The 21,204-nt window shown below is 33.9% G+C and overlaps 2 protein-coding genes across 2 annotated transcripts; one reads left to right on the top strand and one right to left on the bottom strand.

The window, feature by feature from the left end:
• The first annotated feature begins 7,970 nt into the window (after nucleotides 1–7,970).
• LOC105797803 (WRKY transcription factor 28) lies at nucleotides 7,971–10,555 on the top strand. The gene is made up of 3 exons (XM_012627720.2): nucleotides 7,971–8,439; nucleotides 9,055–9,192; nucleotides 10,163–10,555. Exons 1-3 carry the CDS (start codon nucleotides 8,012–8,014, stop codon nucleotides 10,500–10,502), a joined length of 906 nt encoding a protein of 301 aa, XP_012483174.1. The 5' UTR covers nucleotides 7,971–8,011; the 3' UTR covers nucleotides 10,503–10,555.
• Nucleotides 10,556–13,689: 3,134 nt separating this feature from the next.
• On the bottom strand, nucleotides 13,690–15,627 carry LOC128032742 (uncharacterized). The gene is made up of 3 exons (XM_052621457.1): nucleotides 14,677–15,627; nucleotides 14,440–14,541; nucleotides 13,690–14,366 (listed from the first exon to the last, which is right to left on the bottom strand). Exons 1-3 carry the CDS (start codon nucleotides 15,593–15,595, stop codon nucleotides 14,119–14,121), a joined length of 1,269 nt encoding a protein of 422 aa, XP_052477417.1. The 5' UTR covers nucleotides 15,596–15,627; the 3' UTR covers nucleotides 13,690–14,118.
• Nucleotides 15,628–21,204: the final 5,577 nt, after the last annotated feature.

Below are 21,204 nucleotides of genomic sequence, written 5' to 3'. Positions count from 1 at the left end.
TTTTCATTCTTTTGGATTTTTTCTGCCAAACCGTTCATTCATTTATTCATATTATTCTTTGTATATCCTTTAGCACCTACAATAGGTCATTGGATATCAATGACATGAGTGACGCTGCTACAGACTCAGAATCTCCTTTTGAGTGAGATATGTGTTTAGAGGGATCTCACAACTTTGAAGATGACATAGATTGTAGCTTATCTCAAGACTTGTTGAGGATGGTAGAATAAGAGGATAGACAGATCCTACCTCACAAAGAATCATTAAAAGTTGTGAGCTTGGTGAATATTGGAATTGATATGACCTCAAAGACAAATCAAGACATTGTTGAGTCACTTCAAGAATTCAAAGATGTCTCACGCATGGTCATACCAGATATGCCCAGTGTTAAGACTTGTCATTGCAATCAACAACAAAGACGATATCTGAAATTTGCAGTATGTTCAAGATTAATATCATGAATGATGCAGTGAAAATTCTACCGGAGCAGTGCCTCTCTTTTTAGTTCATCACAGTTTTTTCTATTGAAGTTGAAATTCTTTCTCTCCGGGTATTGGCTGAGCAAGTTAGATGAAGCAGAATAGATCTGATCGTAATGTGATTAATTAAACTTGATAGAAGGAAGAAGATTAAAAGCTATTCATCACGGTCAGATGTACCAGAAATGAATGATGCAAGCCTATAACAAAAGGTTCATCCTAGAGAATTCCACAAGGGTGACCAAATGTTGAAGATCCTCCCTCTACAAAAAATATTATGGAGGGAAACGGATGCCAAATTGGGAGGAACCTTATGATTATAGAGAAGGTTTTTTTTTCCCAAAGGAGCTTTGATTTTGAGAGAGATGGATGATAAACCTGCAAAGTCCTGTAAACTCAGATTCAGTTAGGAAATACTTTGCTTAAAAAATGAGAGGACCAAGGTAAAAACCAGCAAATGGCAGTTTGAGTCCCAAAAAAAAAGAAAAAAAGCGATGTGAAAAAATGAAAAGATGAAAATGAAAAATGAAAAAGTAAAATGGAGAGGCTAAGGTGAAAACCCGCAAAGGGCGCCTTAGACCAAAGGGGATTTGAGTTGAAAACCAAAAAGGGAGGCTCAAATGTTGATCAAAAGGGCGCTTGAAATTTTCAGAGTAGCTCAAATACTGATTAGAATGGGGGCATATAGTGGTCTTGCTATACCGGAATCAACAGGAAAGGGTAGGCGACATCTTGGGGCATCGACAAAGTACTCCTAAACACATGTTAAACTCAGAATGTTCTTAAAAAATCTGTACAGAGAAGTTCAAGCTGCGATATCTGGGGCACCTAATCCTTATATTATTTTTTGTTATTCTTAAAACACTTCATTCATTTCCAAGATATGCATTCCTAAATCAATTTCTTTGTTATCCATCTTTATTATCTTTGACAACTTATTCATTTCGAGCTATGCTCAGAACCAACTCAATTCTTATCCATGATATTTTTTGCAAGTATGTTGCATTAGAATAATGATTAATGGACTAATAAAAGTTTCACAAGGGAAGTTTTGCATATTACTCTAGAAGTTTCTGAATAATATAGGAACCTCAAACAGGACTATTGTTTAGAACGCACCAGGTTGGAAATCTGATAAAGAAGAGTCTAAATTAAAACTATCCCTTTGAATTTTCTTGTCTAAAGTATTAATTGAACAAAATAGCAAGATGTCATGTTGGTGACAAAGCTTCAATGAACAAGCAAGCAATGATCACCGAGTAATAAGAAAAAGTTGTTATTGGAGAAGATTTCTTCATTTGTGCATGACCATTTGGTACAACACCTTGGGAATGGTGTAAAAGACCAAAAAGTTTCACATCCTGTATCCTTGAATTGTGATAACAGAGGATTGAGAAAAGGCCAAATCTTTTACTCTTGGGTTACAACGGGAAAAGATGGTACAAATTTTGCATCCCAGTGGATCAAACTTAGAGGTTTACAGTGTGGGGCAATCTGGTCAAGTGCTTATTGGGTTCGCCAACTGAGCATAAATGCGCTATAGTACATTAAGCGATATGACCTTAATAAACTTGGAGTAATGATAACTCAAGCGTTAAAATATCATTTTCATGACATTCTACATTCATTCAAATGCCATTCATACATGTCTAGTTAGGAGCATTTGATTCATTCTGTTCATGACATCCTAATCATTAGGCATAATTAGGTTCATTATACAGGTCATGTTCTCCAGAGAACAGATCAGTGAAAATAGCAGATCTTGCCTTCTTGCATCGACAGCGAAGTAGATCGAAAATAAAGCCTTGCCTCCCTCAGTCGCAGTGGAGCAAGTTAAAGATAGCAAATCTTTCCTTCCTACATTGACAACGAAGCAGATTGAAGATACCAGCCTTACCTCCCTCGGTTACAGTGGAGCAGGTTGATGGCGGTTTACCTCCCTGAGGTTACAGTGGAGTACATTGAAGCCAGTAATTCTATCTCCATGGGTAGCAATGGAATAGATTGAAGATTACAGATCTTATCTCCCTAAGCAGTAGTGGAGCAGATCGAAGATGGCGGATTTTACCTCCATGAGGTTACAGTGGAGTACATTGAAGCCAGTAATTCTATCTCCCAGGGCAGCAGTGGAATAAATTGAATATTACAGATCTTATCTCCCTAAGCAGTAGTGGAGCAGATCAAAGATGGTGGATTTTACCTCCCTGAGGTTACAGTGGAGTATATTGAAGCCAGTAATTCTATCTCCCTGGGCAGCAGTGCAATAGATTGAAGATTATAGATCTTATCTCCCTAAGCAGTAGTGGAGCAGATCAAGGATGGCGGATTTTACCTCCCTGAGGTTACAGTGGAATACATTGAAGCCAGTAATTTTATCTCCCTGGGCAGCAGTGGAATAGATTGAAGATTACAGATCTTATCTCCCTAAGCAGTAGTAGAGCAGATCAAGGATGGCGGATTTTACCTCCCTGAGGTTACAGTGGAGTACATTGAAGCCAGTAATTTTATCTCCCTGGGCGACAGTGGAATAGATTGAAGATTACAGATATTATCTCCCTAAGCAGTAGTGGAGCAGATCGGAGATGGCGGATTTTACCTCCCTGAGGTTACAGTGGAGTACATTGAAGCCAATAATTCTATCTCCTCAGGCAGCAATGGAATAGATTGAAGATTACGATCTTATCTCCTAGCGGTAGAGGGAGCAGATCAAGATGGCGGATTTTACCTCCCTGAGGTTACAGTGGAGTACATTGAAGCCAGTAATTCTATCTCCATAGGCAACAGTGGAATAGATTGAAGATTACAGATCTTATCTCCCTAAACAGTAGTGGAGCAGATCGAAGATGACGGATTTTACCTCCCTGAGGTTACAGTAGAGTACATTGAAGCCAGTAATTCTATCTCCTTGGGCAGTAGTGGAATAGATTGAAGATTACAGGTCTTATCTCCCTAGGCAGTAGTGGAGTAGATCGAAGATGACAGATTTTACCTCCTTGAGGTTACAGTGGAGTATATTGAAGCCAGTAATTCTATCTCCCTGGTCGGCAGTGGAATAGATCGAAGATAGCAGATCTTGTCTTCATGTATTGGCGTGAAGTAAATTAAAGATACCAATCATATCTCCTTGAAGCTGCAATGGAGTGGATTAAAACCACAGATCTTATCTCTCTGAAGTTGCAGTAGAGCAGATCACATCCAGTCTTATCTCCCTAAAGTTACAGTGGAGCGGACAGAAGAAAGCAGATCCTATCTCCCTGAAGTTGCAGTGGAGTGGATTAAAACCGCAGATCTCATCTCTCTGAAGTTGCAGTAGAGCGGATCGCATCAGATGTATTTTTAAATTGTAGCAGAACAAGTTGAAGCTATAAGTCCTATCTCCCTGAAGTTACAGTAGAGCAGATTAAAGATAGCAAATTTTGTTCTTCTTAGAAGCTACAACGTATGAATCCTATCTCCCCGACATTCCAGTGGAGTAGATTGGAGCACCAGTTCCTATACCTCTGAAAAAGCAGTAGGAAGGAATGAGGCTACTTGAATCACTGAAGAAGAGGAGACATAATAAGACCAGACACAATTGGGCTTTTAGTCTTTGCTCTGTTCCCGTTACGCGACAATGAGCAAAGAGGGGCAGCTGTAAGGCCCAATTTTTGCCCGGCCTATTAGATAAATAAAAACCAAACAGAAACAAAGGCTAATGTTTCAGTCCAATTTTGTTACAAGCCTAATAACGGGCCAAATAGCTAATTCCTAACCCAGGCCCAAAATTAATGGAAAAGGAAAGGTTAGGAAACCCTAAGCAGCCTCATTGCCTCAGTGCCGCTAACAGCTCCAGCACGTCGCGCCCAACGGCTGATCGCCGCACGCCTCGGGGCCGCTCTTCCACGTGCGCACCACGATACCTGCAAACATGGACTCAAAGAGTCCGGAGGAGAAAAACAAGCAAATAATATATTATTGATTTATTTTATTTTTTTCTTTTCGACCTATAAAAGGCCTCTTAATCTGTAAAATAAAGGGGGGATTTGGAAGAATCAAAAAGAGATTCAATATCAACAGACAAAATTTTTCCGAATTTAAAAGGTGGCTTTCCATTTCTCAGCGTTTTGAGTTTCGTTTTGTTTTTTTTTTTCTTTAGCCTTTTTTATTTTATTTTTCATTTAAAATTAAAAGAAAAGAGGAAGAAACTTACCTGGTCGCCGGAGTCGACGGGCCGACGTCTTCTCCGTCGACGGAGGCCGTGGGCATCAGCTGAGCGGCGACGCAAAGATGGGTTAAAAACCCTAGCAGACCACTGTTTGCTAACAAAAAAGAAAGCAGAATAGTTTTTTAGGTTTTGATTAAATTAAAGATGAAACAAAAACGGCGCCGTTTTGATGGCCAGACCCGCGCGGTGACCCGACCTGGAGGGGAGGATCCGCGCGCTCTGGCCGAATGGAATATTTCGCAATTAGTCCTTCCTATTTTATTTTGATTTTAATGCAGTACTTCATGCTTTTTCAATTTTACCACCAGATTTCGAGCCTGTTTCAATTCGGTCCATGGACCAGGTTCGCAGATTTCGTTGAAACGGCGCTGTTGGATCCGAATGGGCATATTTCCCTTTAGGTCCTCCTTTTGTGACGTGCATTTCGATTTAATCCTTTCTCGTGTTTTCTATTTTTAAATGCAGCCCTTAAGTTCTGTGTAGTTTTCAATTTGATCCTTAATCGGTTTTTTTTTTTAAATTTCTTTTATATTATTTAACATTGTATTATTATTACTTATTTTTATTTTCATTTTATTATTTTTATATCCATATGCATGCCTCGGTTCTTATGTAATATATATATATATTGTTTTGTATATAGTTCACGCATGTTGGTACATATTTTATACATAGTATATTTTATTTCCTCACTTTTATATACATATATATATACTTCTATACTTTGGTTTCAAATTTTTTTTACTTTTATAAATATATATACATATGTTTTATATCATTTTTCATTTTCTTTACAAATATATGTACATATATAAATATAAATATACATACACATTTTATATTTTATAACTCAAAACATACACTTATACCTTTTCTATAATATACATACATTTTTTAATTATTATAAATATTTTTTTTGTTATTTCTTGTATCCCATTACTCTATATACATATTGTACATATATATATGTATTTGAATATATACGTATGCTAATTTTCACGATTTACCTATGTATATATACTTATACATTTTATTTTTCTATTTTGTAAATATATATACATATGATTTAAATTAAAATAATGATTTCATGTTATGCATTAACATTTATCACACTTTCAAAAACACATATTTTGGTTTTGTCAAAATTTTTGTTTTAAACCATCATATTTTATAATTTTAAATATTTGGCATTCATGATTCTCGAGAAATATCGTATCCTAACTTACTGGATTGCGATTAATTTTTCGGGGAATTTAGAAAGCCAAGTATTCATTTTGCAATAAATTCACAAATTTCAAATAAAAGCTTATTCTCGGGAATTCAAAAATGTTGGGTCCGAACTTACTGGTCATGACATTTTATTAACTCGAAATAAGAATTTCTAAAGCAAAAGGCAATATTCGGTATTTTAAAGATTTAAAAATATTGTGCCCTAACTCACTGGGTGTGGTATTTTATTTCTTTGAAATAAGAATGTCTTATTATTTTGATTCATTCATGAAATAAAAAGTCTCCTTTTAAAATCTTTTCAAATTTTCGACACCAAGGCATTAAAGAATCAATTTGGTACCGATTTTGGGCGTTGCGAGGGTGCTAATCCTTCCTCGTGCTTAACTGACTCCCGGACTCATTTTCTCAAATTTCGTAGACCAAAATCATTTTAAGGTGAGCCGATCACACCTTAATAAAGGATCGGTGGCGACTCCAGTTTTTGTTTTTAAGTCGACAACTAAAATTTTTGTTTTCAAAAAACGGTTTCAACAATGAGTTTGTGTTGATTTCTTGTGATTTGAGTAGGAATTTTATAACATTTTTAATAAATTTAATAACTTTTGAATTTTTATATGTTTTCTATTTTTTATTTTTAAATATTTAGTTATAAATTTTAAAATTTTTAGAATCGGGATTGAATTGATAAAATATATAAATATTGATGATTAAATTTGTTGAATCATGACTAAATAAATAAAATATGTAAATGTTAAGGGTTAAATTTGTTATTATACTAATAAAAGGCTCACATCAACATTTCATTAGGTGACCGAATACATTTTAAGGTGAAATGACTAGAATTTGAAATTAATCGACAAAAGTTAACAAAATAATTTTGACAATCTCCTAATACTTGAGTGATTATTTGAGCAGGTTTAAATATCGTGAACGATAAATTAGATATAATTTCTATTTTGATATATATTTTTATTTTAGTGTATAAAGATAATACCCAATATAAAATTACAATAAAATTATGCATCAAACAAAAATTATTTTAATTACAAGAAAATTATTTTAAAATATATAATAATTTATGCATCAAACAAAAATCCCAATATATAATTAATATTGAGAAGATATATGCTTAATGAAGTTTATTCATTTGATAGATTTGACAAAAAGTAAAATGATTCAATTACATCCCCTCTTACTATAATCATCCATGAAAAGATGGATAGAAGACTTAAATAAGAGTGGAGAATAGCCAAACCTAACCTACTCTCCATGAAAAAGCAAAGTAAATAAATAGGTTTAATTCTACTCTAGTCCTGTACTCTTTAGACTTTTGAAATCTAGTCATTTTCTTTTAATTCCAAGAATTAGTTTCACTGTTTATTTAATTTAAAATTAAAATCCAATTAATAATCCACTTCTATTAAATCTAAATATGTATTATCAATTGGAGTTTAGTTTTAAATTAGACTTTGAATACTAAAATGTCATAAAGAAAATTCATTGCCAGAATTATTGATTGGACTTCAATTTTCGAATAAGAAAAATAGAGAGACAAAATTCATAGAAATAAAAGTAAGCTAAATTTCAACTATTCTAAAAGTACAAGGATGAGAGCATAATTAAACCAAATAAATAATCCGGTAAAAGTATAATGGAACCCCTATACTAGGAGTCAGATTGCATTTTACGTCTTCTACGCAAAAATGGCCAAACTAGCCCCTATAAATTAGATCAAAGAGCAATTAGTCATTTTTATTAAAATTTCCATCCATTTGTATGGTAAAAAATTGGCATATGATTGACAGAATAAACAAACAGGGACATGTGGCATGCCACATGTATCCTATGCTAACGTACAGGTACATGGATAAGTTTTTATTAGTAGAATTGGATGAAATTTTTAACAAAAGGACTAATTTATCCATTTTTTAAATATAAGGAACAAAGTAGAATCCAACTCTTAATACAAGGGCCTCATGATATTTTACCAACGAAAAACACTTATTTTCTTATAAAAAAATAAAAAAGTTTCTTAATCAAACTCCGTCTCTTCTTCATTTTCATCTTCTTCTTCCCTAATTTCTTCATTCTTGTTTATATGTCGTCTTCAAATGAAAAGAATGACCCACTGTATAATTATGATCCTTTCCAAGGATTCAACTCATCAACCTTCCCGTTCTTTGACTACAATAATCTTCTTGTTTACAGCCAAGCTGCTCCAACACCACCATTTCAGGGTTTGGATTCTTCTTACATGAACTTCACCGACTGTTTACACGACCAAAACTCCTTTTCAAGACCCTTCTTCGACTTGTCTGGTTCTTCATCTGATGTTGTTGGTCCGGTCCACGACAACATTAGTAACTCCAAACAAACTGTAGACGATTCAGTAAGGATTAATATTGATAATACTGAAAACCCATCTACACCAAATTCCTCAGTGTCATCTCCCTCTAATGGCGGAACAGCTGTTGAAGATTCAAGCAAGACCAACAAAGGGTCCGAACATGAAAAATCAAAGAAAGTGTAGGTTATGATTTTTCTTTGTTTTTTCATATGCTAGCTAGCTACTGTCTGGTTTTTTTTTTCTCTGACTATCACATGGTTTGCTTTAATACCATATTATTAGACTATTCCCAATATAAAATTTTCTGCCTTTCTATGGAAGGAATTTGAAGTCAAATTTCACTTCTATGTTCTTAGTTTTTAAATGTTATTTATATATACTAGACAATAAAATACCAAAAAAAAAAAAAGTGAGAAGGCTAAAGAAACCCTAATACTTGATATCAATATGTAAGGGTGTGTATTTGTTTTTGACTGAGTTATTGTTCTTGGGGTGTTTATGCTCGATTTTAGCTTGGGGTTTATATTCTAAAGAGAGTTCAGGGTTCATGGAGATGATAAAATATTTTCTTAGTGGACCTAGTCACTTTTGTTGAAACTCCATAAAAGTCTTTAGACATTTTTTGAAGTAGAAAAACAAAAATCCAAAACTAAAATCGAGTATAGACATCAAAGAGTGAAACACTCCCTCAACAACATATATTTTACGGAGAAACTAAATTAGTAGTAATCAATTATTGCATGCAATTTTGATGTTGAAATTAGCAAGGTTTTTTTTCTATATAAAATATTTAGGAACAAACCAAAAAAGGAGAGGCAACAAAGAGAGCCAAGGTTTGCCTTCCTCACCAAGACTGAGATTGATGTTCTTGAAGATGGATATAGATGGAGGAAATATGGACAAAAGGCAGTCAAGAATAGCCCTTATCCAAGGTGGTCCTCTTAATTGTTTTCTTCAAATTTATGCAGTTTATAGTTTAGTCCAAATCATTTATTTCTTTGATTAATTTCTTAATTACTTTCCCTAGCTGCATCTTCCTTGTACTAGCTAGTTAGAAACCCATTTCATAGATCTAATCATTTGTGAATTATCTTAATTGTACTTAGAAAGGCAAATCATTTTTAGTTTAAACTTGGTGATTGTTTTTATATTCAGGTTTGAAAATTTTTTTATCCAAGTTAAGCCCTAAATTTGGTAATTATTTCCACATTGGGATTTGAATTTTTTTTATCCAAGTTAGTCTTTGATATATTCTTTAAAAGTCTTAAAGTTTAGGTTCCAATGTGGAAACAATTATCAAGCTCAAACCCCAATACGAGAACAATTGTCAAGTTTAGGGATTAATTTGGACAAATAAAAGTTCAAGCCCGGGTATAAAAATGATTTTTAAGTTTAGAGATTAACTTGGATAAAAAAATTTTAGACCCTAATATGAGAATTATTACTAAGTTTAATCCCCAAATGGTGATTTAATCCTATTTAAAATATTGTATATTTATATAAGAATTAGGAGTTAGATTGCATTTTACTTTTTTTTATTTAAAAAATAGATAAATTAGTCCATACACATTAGATTAAAAAGCAAACTGGTCATTTTGTTAAAAACTTTATCTATTTCTCCTGTTTAAAATTGGTCACTCTATGAGGTACATGTGGTACATCACATGTTACTGTCTGGTTATTACATCAATCGTACTAGCTTTTAATGGTATAAATAGATAAAATTTTAACAGAAAAGACCAATTTGCTTGTTAGTTTAATGTACAGAGACTAATTTACTTGTAGAAAGAGCTAAATGTAATTCGACTCTTAGTACAAAAGCCTTGATGGTATTTTTATAGTTAAAAATCCATCAACATTGGCAGACAGTTGGGTAATGTTGAATTATTATATGAGATGCAGAAGCTATTACAGATGCACAGCCCAAAAATGTGGTGTGAAGAAGCGTGTGGAGAGATCATTTCAAGATCCATCGGTTGTGATCACTACGTACGAAGGCCGTCATAACCATCAAATTCCGATCTCTCTTCGAGGCAATAACATCACATCATCGGCCGGTTTCCCTCATGAATTCCTCGCTCATTATTTCTTTCCATCAACAAGCAATCATCAAGAAGAGAACTCTATACAACATCAAAGCGTCGCCCTTCATCAACATCAGCAGCAACAGCAGCTTCAAGTTTCTGACTATGGTTTGTTACATAATTTAGTATCCCCCTCCACCCGCAAGCAGGCGCCATGAAAATCTGTAGTGAACCATCTCTATGAATGAAATAATTAAAAGTATGAGACTAACTCACTTAGTGCAGTATTTCTATATATTATAACCATGGCGGCGAAATCAGAATTTTTTTTTAAGAAGGATCGAAATTAAATTGTAATTTTTACGATTGTAAAAATATAATTTTATCATTTTAATAACCTATATCTTTTATCATTTTTAAAAAAATTTTTATCATTTTTAAGGGGGTCAAAGTGTAATTTTACCCCTAACTAGTCACGCCCTTGGTTCTAATTAGATGGAGTTCCTGCTTGCAATATTCTCTTCTCTTTACTTAAAAAATTCATATATATATATATAACATGTCAAAATCGTTAGTCTTTCCATCCAAACTGACAATAATTGAGTTTTCCTACGAAGACGAAGTTAAAAAATTATTTTTGGAGAGATCAAAGTTGAATTATAAATGATTGAGTGGTCAAAATATAAAATTTTTTTAAACTAAGATGTAATTTCATAAAAAATTAAGGGACTAAATGGAAAATTTACCAATTTTGGGAGTAAAGTCCACTGATCCTTCGTCCCTGACAAGAAAAATGGATGCATACACATGTAATTTCGCCACTGAATAAAAGTATATCGTACTTATTCGTTGAAAACTCAAATTCCAGTGAATTATATAGGTAATCTTTACCTGCCAAACAAAAGACTAATTTTCCAACTCATGGGTTAGATATTTTATTTTCCATGCAAAAAACTCAATAGTATTTTATTTATATATGGTAAACTACATTAATTAATTATCTATTTTTTAATTTTTATTTTGATCACTGAAAATAAAAAGAAATATCAAATATAGAAGTTTTTCATTTTGTTCATTAATTTGGCTAACAACGTATCTTTCTCAGACGCTCATTTTAATCACTCAATTTTAGTATATTTTTATCTTAGTCATTCATTTCCTTTTTCTTATAATTAATTTTAACGAAAAAAACATTTAATAAGAATTAATTCACAAACGACGATGCTATATTTTAAAATTTTCTTTTATTGTCAATGATTTGAATAAAAATTACTAAAATTCGGTGACTTGATGTAGTTTACCATTTAAGATTATCGAATGATATCAATAAAATTTTTTAAAACATTTAATAAGGTTTAATTCAATAACATTATATATATAATAATTATAAACTCCTGTTTATATTTATTAAAAAATAAAAAAAGTTGATTGAGTCTTAGCTCGATTAGTGCGCTAAAACATATTATCCTCCTATTTATGAGTTGAGAAGGGCTATGAATAATTCTAGACATTGTGTCAAAAAGAACAAATATAATTACAACCTATAAAAAATATTATTAATTAATATTATTATAGATATAAGAAATAATATTCTTCTAAGAAACCTACGGAAACACAATTAAAACAGTTGGTTTGACAAGCAATATACAGAGACCAATCCTTTGTCTCTTAGTATATTGATTCATTCAATTCAAGATAAAAGAAGAATAATTGATGGGGTGGACTCTTTTTTGCACTTCCATCTTACTCTATTTACACATTTAATATATATATATATATGAGAGAGAGATTTGGTCAAGTCAAAGAGTTAGTGACATCCACCTAACTCTACATTATTTTATAATATAAAGCAATCATGAAGCAAAAAAGAAGGGTAAATTGCCATTAATAGCCCTTTTTTTAAATAATTATCAAAATGGGCTCAATAAATAATTATTTACCGGAATGGGCTTTTACAGTAAAAGCGCGTCCACGTCAACACGCTTTCTACTGAAGTGGCAACAAAACGCGTCCTCAAGGGCGCGCTTTGTCCACGTGGATGAAAGCGCGCTACGTGGGCGCGCTTTCACACGTCGCCGCGCCCTGGGACGATTTTCCCCGCGCGTGAACAGTACCAACGGTCATTTTTTTGACCGTTGCTCCCCCAACGGTAAAAAAACACTATAAATACTCCCCACCCCTTCATTTTTTTCACAAATTAATCATTTCTCAATTATTCTCTCAATTTCCTCTCAATTTGCTCTCAATTTCCTTCCAAATTTCTCTCAAATTCATATTTAATCTCATTTTGCTCTCAAATTTCTCTTAAATCCCTATTTTTAATTATTTTTAAAAAAATTTAATTTTTTTAATTTTTTTTAAATTATAAAAATTTGTACGAATTTGGCAATGGCCGGAGAATTGATTCGTCTTGATAACAAGCACATATCCGTCGAACAAATGAAAATGGTAAGTGTTAAAATTATTTTTCAAATATTATTTAAGATTTTTTTATTTATGCAATTTTAAATAATTATTAATTTATTATTTGTTATAAAAGTCTGTAGATCGGATATTGGAATGCTATATCCGTAATATGCATGGTCCTCCATCACCGTTGGTAGAGAATTACCTGCGGGAAGCGGGTTTTTGGCACGTGGCGACGGTAGGTTGGGGATGCAAGTTGGACCCGAAACTTATCAGTGCGTTGATTGAGAGGTGGAGACCCGAGACGCACACATTCCATCTTTCATGTGGAGAGTGCATTATCACTTTGGAAGATGTCAATCTGCAATTGGGATTGCCCGTGGATGGGTACCCAGTCACCGGGTCTGTTCAATCTAGCGATTGGGGAGCGGTGTGCTACGAGCTTTAAGGCACTATTCTGGATAAAATTAACGGAGGTCGGATCGAGATGGGCTGGTTAAGAGACACATTCCCAGATTCGGATGATAATTCAACCAAAGTAGAAAGAATTCGATATGCTCGGGCATACATTCTTCAGATAATTAGAGGTTATTTGATGCCGGACTTGTCACGGAACCTTTTACATCTAAGATGGCTGCTGAAACTCGTTGATTTTAGAGCAGTTGGTGAATTGAGTTGGGGGTCTGTCGTGTTAGCAACATTATATCGGGAGATGTGTCGGGCGACGCGACCGAGTAAAGCGAAAATCGGAGGTTGCTTGTCACTACTGCAGTCATGGGCACGATTTCTCTTTCCATTTTTACGTCCTCGAGTGGACCACCCATATATATTCCCACTCATAACTAGGTAAATTTTATATTAGATTTTACAATTATTATGTATATTTTTAAAAATAATAGTATGCTAAAAATTTGTTTAATTAGGTGGAACCATTCAGCAAGTTATACTCGATTACCTACCTCTCTTGAAGATATACGACTTCTATTAGACCAACAGTCGGAAGCACAAGTAAGTATTAAATAAAATTGATATTTCCATCATGAGCTAGTCGATTGGTATTTAGTATTTAGTATTATATATATAGCTAATATTTCCATCATGTTCATATAGTTTCAATGGACATCTTACGAGGATCCGGCAATTCGGGCAGTAATTCCGGATGAGTACTTCCAAAATTAAAACGCTTGGCAGGTGAAAGTCGCATTGATCAACCATGCGACCGTGGAGATGCACCAGTCAGATAGAGTGTTACGACAATTTGGATGTAGACAACCGATTCCCGTGGCACTTGAGGTGTTTGATGATCACCACAAAATCGACCTACGGTAATTGCATACGGATTGGCAGAGATTCTGGTCGTACTACATCTAAATGAGGGAAGATCGGTATGATTATATACCTGCTCGACAACCGATCATCGTTCCAGAGTTAACGTGCGTGCCAAAATACATACCGATCATCGGTATGATTATATGAGGCGTCCCACCCACTATGTATCTTCTCCAACGCCTTCTGCTTAGCTATCCAAGCCTTACGGTAAGAGGGCGTGTACCCCATTTGGTTACGAATATTGGCAATTAACACCAGCACTGAAGTCCTGGGATCTACCTTCAACGTGGGCAGTATCAAGCTAGCTAACATAGCTGAATCCATCTTGGGGCGATATTGTGAAATTCCTATAAACGGAGTACATTAAATAATGCAACATTACATAATAACAATATTATTCAGAAACCCTAAATACTGTACCTGCAGCACATGTATGTGGACCTTTGTACTTTTTAATCTCCCACAACCCTGTCATTTTCCTTAACGAGGCGTAGATTTTCCAAGAACAAGTACCATCTTGCACTGCACACTTCGCATCAAACTTATCATTTTTGGACTTAACGACGTGGTAGTTTACGTCGTTATTGATGTTATGTTGTTTTAAAGCACCAATAAAACTATCCTTGTTGGAAAATTAATTACCAACTTCAAATTCACCTGAATCCAGTACCGAACTTGTATGATCATGCAACCGGTGTGGTAGGTTTGGAAACTCCAACGCATCATCTGCAGACAGATCGACATTATGCATGTGGCATGAAGGTGAGTATGCCCTGAATCGTGGATCTTCTTCTTCATCTGAACCCCCTTCAACATCTTCAGGTTCGGTTGGAATAGGCTCCGATTCAGAAAATAATCCAACTTCATCACCATCAGTCATGGGCTCTCGAGGTGGATCCACATTAGAGTCATATTCTAAGTCACCATCATCTGTAACGTACAAGGTCTCCTCACCGGTGGACATCGTAGGGAGTACATTATCCCTTCTTTTGGGCATTTCATAATGTCCCCAATTGGATGTAGATTGCCAACTAGTAAAAGTTGATGCTGTTCCCCAGTACGTATTTCCAGCATCAAACATCGACCCACCGACGTGCATATCCCATCCACCGACAGAGTGTCGTGCAAGGGTTGTGTATTCGACACCGCTACCAAACATGGGTTGCTTCGTGTTTTGTAACCCACTAACCGAGAGTCGAGCAGGGGTCGCGTATTCCTCTCGAACACCAGTCGCAACTGCATCATTTAGTGATGTAAATTGTACGTATAACTCAATATACGGTGCTCCACTAGTGAGATGAGTCTGCACCATTGCCTCCAAGCTACGAGCACCTCTTATGTCGAACGAGTCATATGTCACCGGATCAACAGAAGAACAAAATCGATACGTAATAGACAGAACTTTCATTGGCGTCGTTCCGAATATTTTAAGCCTAATTCTTTCACGAAGTTCTGTCAAATCTATGTTCTGGTTAAAAACCAGTCGCACTGTATTCTCCGATAAAAAAACAACACCGTTCTCGGTGTGGCAAACCTCACCATCATAGTGAATAACAGCACTAATACGTTCACTCATCTTCAATTTCTATCCTTTTTAGCCTCTCTAAATTTTTTTTTTGCTTTAACTTATACAATCTGAGGGAAAATTTTGCCTTATTTATAGTCAATCGGTAAACTCAATTGATGGACCAATTAGATAATTTAATTGACAAGAAAATAACAAAATTTACTTTGAAAGCAAAGAATTATTCTTGTAGAAATGCTTTACTTTGCTCAGAATTTTTTATGACATATAAACCTTACTTTTAATTTAATTTACCTTTTCTTTTTTTAAAAAATAATGTTTTCGGTAGATGGTTCTTTGAGTATAACATATGCATAAGTTAAAGCATCCTGCTTTACTTTGTTCAGAAATGCTTTACTTTTTTCAGTACTTCTGCTAACAAAGCATCCTACTTAAAAATATCAAAACCCTAATTTAATTGAATTTTTCTTAAAAAATAATAAACACGAAAACTAATCCAATTTTGAAAAATTTAAAAATAATTTAATTGACAAACCCTAAACTAGAGGTGTTCATGGGCCGAGCAAAAAATATGGGAGGGTTCGGGTAAAAATATAGGCCCAAATTATGGGTTTGAGCAAAAAAGCGAGGCCCGTTTAGAAAACGGGCCGGGCCTCGAGCACCACTTTTTTGGCTCGAGCCCGGCACGCCCCGGCCCGAATATATAATAAATAAATATTTTTTATTATTTAATTTTAAAATATTTTTAAAATACTTTTTTATTCTTTTTATTTTTAAAATAATTTTTTTGGTGTTTATTAAAAAATGGGTCCGGCCGGGCCGAGCTTATAAAATTTTTCCCCCGCTGGGCCTAGACAAAATTTCAGTCCCATATTTCACGCCGGGCCAGCCCCGAGCCTAGTAAGCGGGCCAAAAATTTTTTTGGGCCCTACCCGGCCCATGAACACCCCTACCCTAAACTCTAATGCCTTATTTATTTAATTTTTAACCCTAAACCCTAAAAGCAGTGAATTAGGCAAAACGCTCCCTCAGGGACGCGTTTTCCTGTCACGTATCCTGACATCGAGCTGACGTGGACGCGCTTTCTGGGAAATGGGCCCATTCCAGTAAATAATTATTTACCGGGCCCATTTCGGTAATTATTTAAAAAAAGGGCTTTTAATGGTAATTTGCCCAAAAAAGAAATTATTTTTATATATTTAAAATTATTAAAAATTCATAAAATATTTAAAATAAATGAAATTAGATCAACTGGTTCAACAATTTTTTTTGGCTCGGTTTAATTGATTTGTATTGGTTTACTAGTCAATAGATTCAACCCTTATCTATGAACTGATTCTCAATCCAATTAACTACTTTGATCTGATTCTGAAAAAAATTGATTTTGATCAATGAAAGAACATTTTCGATCTTGTCAGGTCAAGCAAGTAGATGGGGAAGTTCAAAAACAAAATTAATCGCTAGCATTTTGACTTAGGTGAGCCAATTTAGAACATTACTTGTATTGCCAAACATTATAAAGGAATAAGAAAGAAAAATAGAAAAAGAAATAATATAAAAAAATAAAAGAATTAAAATTAGTTTTTAGAGTTTATATGACATGACAATCTATTATTGGTTGGAATTTGTTTAATGATATAACATTTTGATGTAAAATGGGTAACGACAGAAAATTTTGGATATCACTTTGGACAGAAAAAAGTGTAAGTATCAATTTAGAAAAAGAATATTGTTCAAGTACTAATTTGTGAATTAAACTTTTTAAATAAATTTAATGTTTTGACTAATGAAAGTACCAATTTAAAAAAATTAAGTATTAAAATGAGAAAAAAACATAATTTAAATATAAATTTGTAAGTTAAAAGATAAACAAATTAGTAAAAAGGAAATCCTTAGAAGAAAAATAAAATTACAAGATTGGATTGGATTAATTATATGCATGAGAATCCAAATGTGGTAGTAATTGACAAAAGAACGTAAATTCTGGAAGTGTTTCTGACTATTTTTTAGCCTGAAGTTAAACAGGATGTCGTTGACTTTTCGTACAAATCAAAACACTTCTCTTTTTAGAGTTAAAAAAACAGCTTGTTTTTTTTTTTTATTAAACAAGACACTTTTCTTTTTCCTTAATGTTTCGGCCATAAGGGTGTCGCATTAACTGAAAAGCAACATTATGGAGTTCAATGGGGGGATTTTAGCCAACTGCTGGGTATAATTAAGAATTAATAGAGTCTTAATTTGATTGATATTATTATTGTTGTCAATGTAGGAGAACGGGAGTTCGAGTGTGTCGAAACGCATTTTTCCTCTTATTTAACAGTTGGGGAAGTGTGTTATGGGCAGTTCTAGGTATTGTATATATATATTAACTAACAAATGGTCTGCATCATACTCAAGAAGGAAATAAATAGGAGAGGTGATTATTTTTCATCATAATGCGTGAAAACTAATCCTTCTAAATTGGAATGATAAGAGGAGAGAAATGAGAGAGATGCGTATGTTAGCTCAAAATGATGTACTTTTCAAATGTTTTATTTTATTTTCTTTCATTTTTCAAGTGTACTTGGTTGGGTGAAAAAATAGAGGAGTAGAAGGAAGGAATGAAAAAGTGGAAAAAAATAAATTTTGAGCGTGCTTCCTAAGGAAGAAAAGTGAGAAGAAAGAAAATAGGAGAAGTAGTCATTTTTCATCCTAAAACATAAAAATTGATCATTTCCCAATTGGAATGATGAGAGGGGAGAAAATGAGAGAGAGATGTTTGTTAGTTCAAGATTTTGCATTTTCAAATGTTTTATTTTATTTCATTTTTTTAACTCTATCAAGTAACGGATGGAAAGAACATTACATTTTCTTACCATATTATATATTATCCCAAAACATAAATTTTAATAGAATAAACATTGAGTGTACATAACAAAAAATAACACCCATCATTATTACATTATTATAGTGAATCGCAACTATGAGTTAGGTGTCATGGGTTGCGCATGGGAGCCCGCAACCATGGCGCACTTGTGTGAGCCAACATGTTTAAAAAATGTCATTTGGCCCAACCGGACTGACCCGTTGCTTGGAGAGATTGAAGGCCCATCTACAAAGCTTGGCAAATATGGAATGTGATCTTCAAAGATATGTGATCCTAGATATGATATGTAATCTTTAGAAGATACGATTCTGTAAATAGCTTTTAATCTTAACTGTTGATGTACTTTGATCTGTACTGTTGATTTTGGAGAGACTCAACTATAAATAGATACCTCTCCCTAGAGGTGATCATGGGCCGGGCCTAGACAAAATTTTAAGCCCGTTTTTCTAGGCCCAGGCCGAAATATGGGCCTAAAAATTTATCCAAGCCAGCCCGAAAGAAAATTGCTAAGCCCGAGCCTGGCCTGACCCAGCCCATATTAAATATATATTAAATATATAATATTTATATTTGATTAAAAATAATATATAATTCGGGCCGAGCCCGGGCAAAAAAAGTTTTACCCGAGGCATGGCCCATTTTTAAACGGGCCTCATTTTTTTACCCAAACCCATATTTCGGGCCTATATTTTTACCCGGACCCTTCCATTTTTCAGGCGGGCTATCGGGTCGGGCCAAGTAGCCCAACCCATGATCACCTCTACCTCTCCCCTTCATTGTAATTTATTCAGTGAGTAATAGAATTTTGAGAGCATTCACTCAAAACTTTCTCTCTAGTGTTCTTGCTTTTCTGTGGCTTTGTTCATCTTTTCATTTTTCGTTCTTCCGCTTGTTCTTCGTGGGTGCCTTAGAGAAATTCTGTTGAATCCTCAATTGTTGGGAGTTAGGCTAACTTAGGCATTTTTTGGGTGAAGAAACTGCCTAAGGCCGTAAAGATTGCATGGGAAAAATCTAAGTCCGTGACATTAGGAAGGTTGTGTATAGTTTAAGTCACATACTTCCTTTCATATACTATAACATTACAACTCAATATAATAGGTTTTAAGTAACATACATGATCACAAAATATCTTATAACTATTTTCTTGTTTCAAATAATTTCAAATTTTATGTCGAGCTCAGAGTGTCACATTATCATAAAATATCATTCATCAATACAACCAAGACAAACTTTATGTATATGTTCTTTAAATGTCTTTGGTTGTAAGACTTTAGTTAACGAATCTGCAATCATGAGATCAATTTTAATGTCATTTATAGAAGTTTTGTTTCGAACTTCTTTTTAATGATAAGAAATTTTAATTCCATATGTTTTGCACATTAGAATATGTTTCTCTTGGAGAAAATACTACTATGAAATTATCACAATAAAATTTCAGCAGCTTAGTAATGGTATCGAATATCACAAGTCTTGAAATAAAGTTCCACAACTATAATGGATGAATTGTAGCCTTAGAACATGCCATAAATTCTATTTCCATCATAAATGATGCAATAACAGATTGTTTTACACTTTTCCATGATACGACGCCATCAATTAATGAATAAATAGTCAAAAGTGCACTTCCTACCATCAAGACATTTAGCAAAATCTGAATTTGAATATCCAACCACTTTCAACTAATTAGATTTCTTATACATGAGCATGTAATTCCTTGTTCCTTGTAGGTATCCTCAACTTTCTTTGAAGCCTTCCAGTAATCATTTCCAAGATTATTTTGATATCTGCCAAGAATCTCAACTGCAAAGTTAATATCGAGTCTTATGTAGATCTTGACATACATTAAACTACTCACAACAAAAGCGTAAAGAATATATTTTATTCTCTTTTGTTCCGCATCATTCTTTGGACATTGCATGAGATTAAATTTGTCCCCTTCCTATATTGAAACAATTTATGTGAAACAATTATACTTTTAAATCTCTCTAGAACTTTTTCAATATAGTTTTATTGAGACAATCCTAACAAACTTTGTGATCTATCTTGGAATATTTCAATTCCTATCACATTCATTTCGAAGTTATTTAAGAGAAAAGCTTTCGTCTCATGCAATATACCAAAAGCCATTTGCAGCAAGTAAAATATTTTCAACAATAGAGAAATAAATTTTTTAAAATTTTTAAGAAATAAAATTAAATTGATAGAAAAATAAAGTGATGGCTACATTTATTAATTTTTTTAAAGATTAAGACTAAATTAATAGAATATATAAATATTGAAAGAATAAAATTAAATGAAGTTGAATGTTAAATTTATTGATTTTTTTGAACTCCGTGAGTTGGCTAGATAATTAAGGTCTTCATCATCCTAGATGTGCCTGGGTTTAAATCGAGTTGATATTAGGGTTTTGTTGTAAATCACCAACAAAAATTTGTAGAAGTAACTAAAAAAAATGTGACTATTTTTATAAATTTCAAAAAATTTAAATTCACGGCTAATTTACCAAAAAAAGCCCATTTTTTAAAAAATTACCGAAATGGGCCGGTTTTTTAATTATTTACCGGAATGAGCCATTTTCCGCGAAATCGCATCCACGTCAACGCGATGTCAGGGTACGTGACAGGACATTGCGTCCACGTCAGAGCGACCTGCTGACGTGGACGCAATGTCCTGCCACGTAGCGCGGTACCGGGGACGCGATTTTGATGCTGATTTTACGTTTGGGTTTTCTGGCTTTTAGGGTTTAGGGTGCAGGCTTTTTAGGGGTTAGGGGTCCCGGAAAAATTTTTTTCGA

Source organism: Gossypium raimondii, chromosome 9 (assembly GCF_025698545.1).
Source record: "Gossypium raimondii isolate GPD5lz chromosome 9, ASM2569854v1, whole genome shotgun sequence".
In the NCBI taxonomy this organism is placed as follows: domain Eukaryota; kingdom Viridiplantae; phylum Streptophyta; class Magnoliopsida; order Malvales; family Malvaceae; genus Gossypium; species Gossypium raimondii.
This window is presented reverse-complemented; position numbering and strand designations above follow the sequence as displayed.

What these genes read in the sequence shown, in the direction of transcription:
- LOC105797803 (XM_012627720.2), top strand. Translation starts at nt 8,012, where the DNA reads ATGTCGTCTTCAAATGAAAAGAATGACCCACTGTATAATTATGATCCT. An exon ending in CATGAAAAATCAAAGAAAGT is followed by an intron (nt 8,440 to 9,054) that starts GTAGGTTATGAT and finishes TAAAATATTTAG; the next exon opens with GAACAAACCAAAAAAGGAGA. An exon ending in AAGAATAGCCCTTATCCAAG is followed by an intron (nt 9,193 to 10,162) that starts GTGGTCCTCTTA and finishes TATGAGATGCAG; the next exon opens with AAGCTATTACAGATGCACAG.
- LOC128032742 (XM_052621457.1), bottom strand. Translation starts at nt 15,595, where the DNA reads ATGAGTGAACGTATTAGTGCTGTTATTCACTATGATGGTGAGGTTTGC. An exon ending in AAGTTCGGTACTGGATTCAG is followed by an intron (nt 14,542 to 14,676) that starts GTGAATTTGAAG and finishes CGAAGTGTGCAG; the next exon opens with TGCAAGATGGTACTTGTTCT. An exon ending in TCCACATACATGTGCTGCAG is followed by an intron (nt 14,367 to 14,439) that starts GTACAGTATTTA and finishes CTCCGTTTATAG; the next exon opens with GAATTTCACAATATCGCCCC.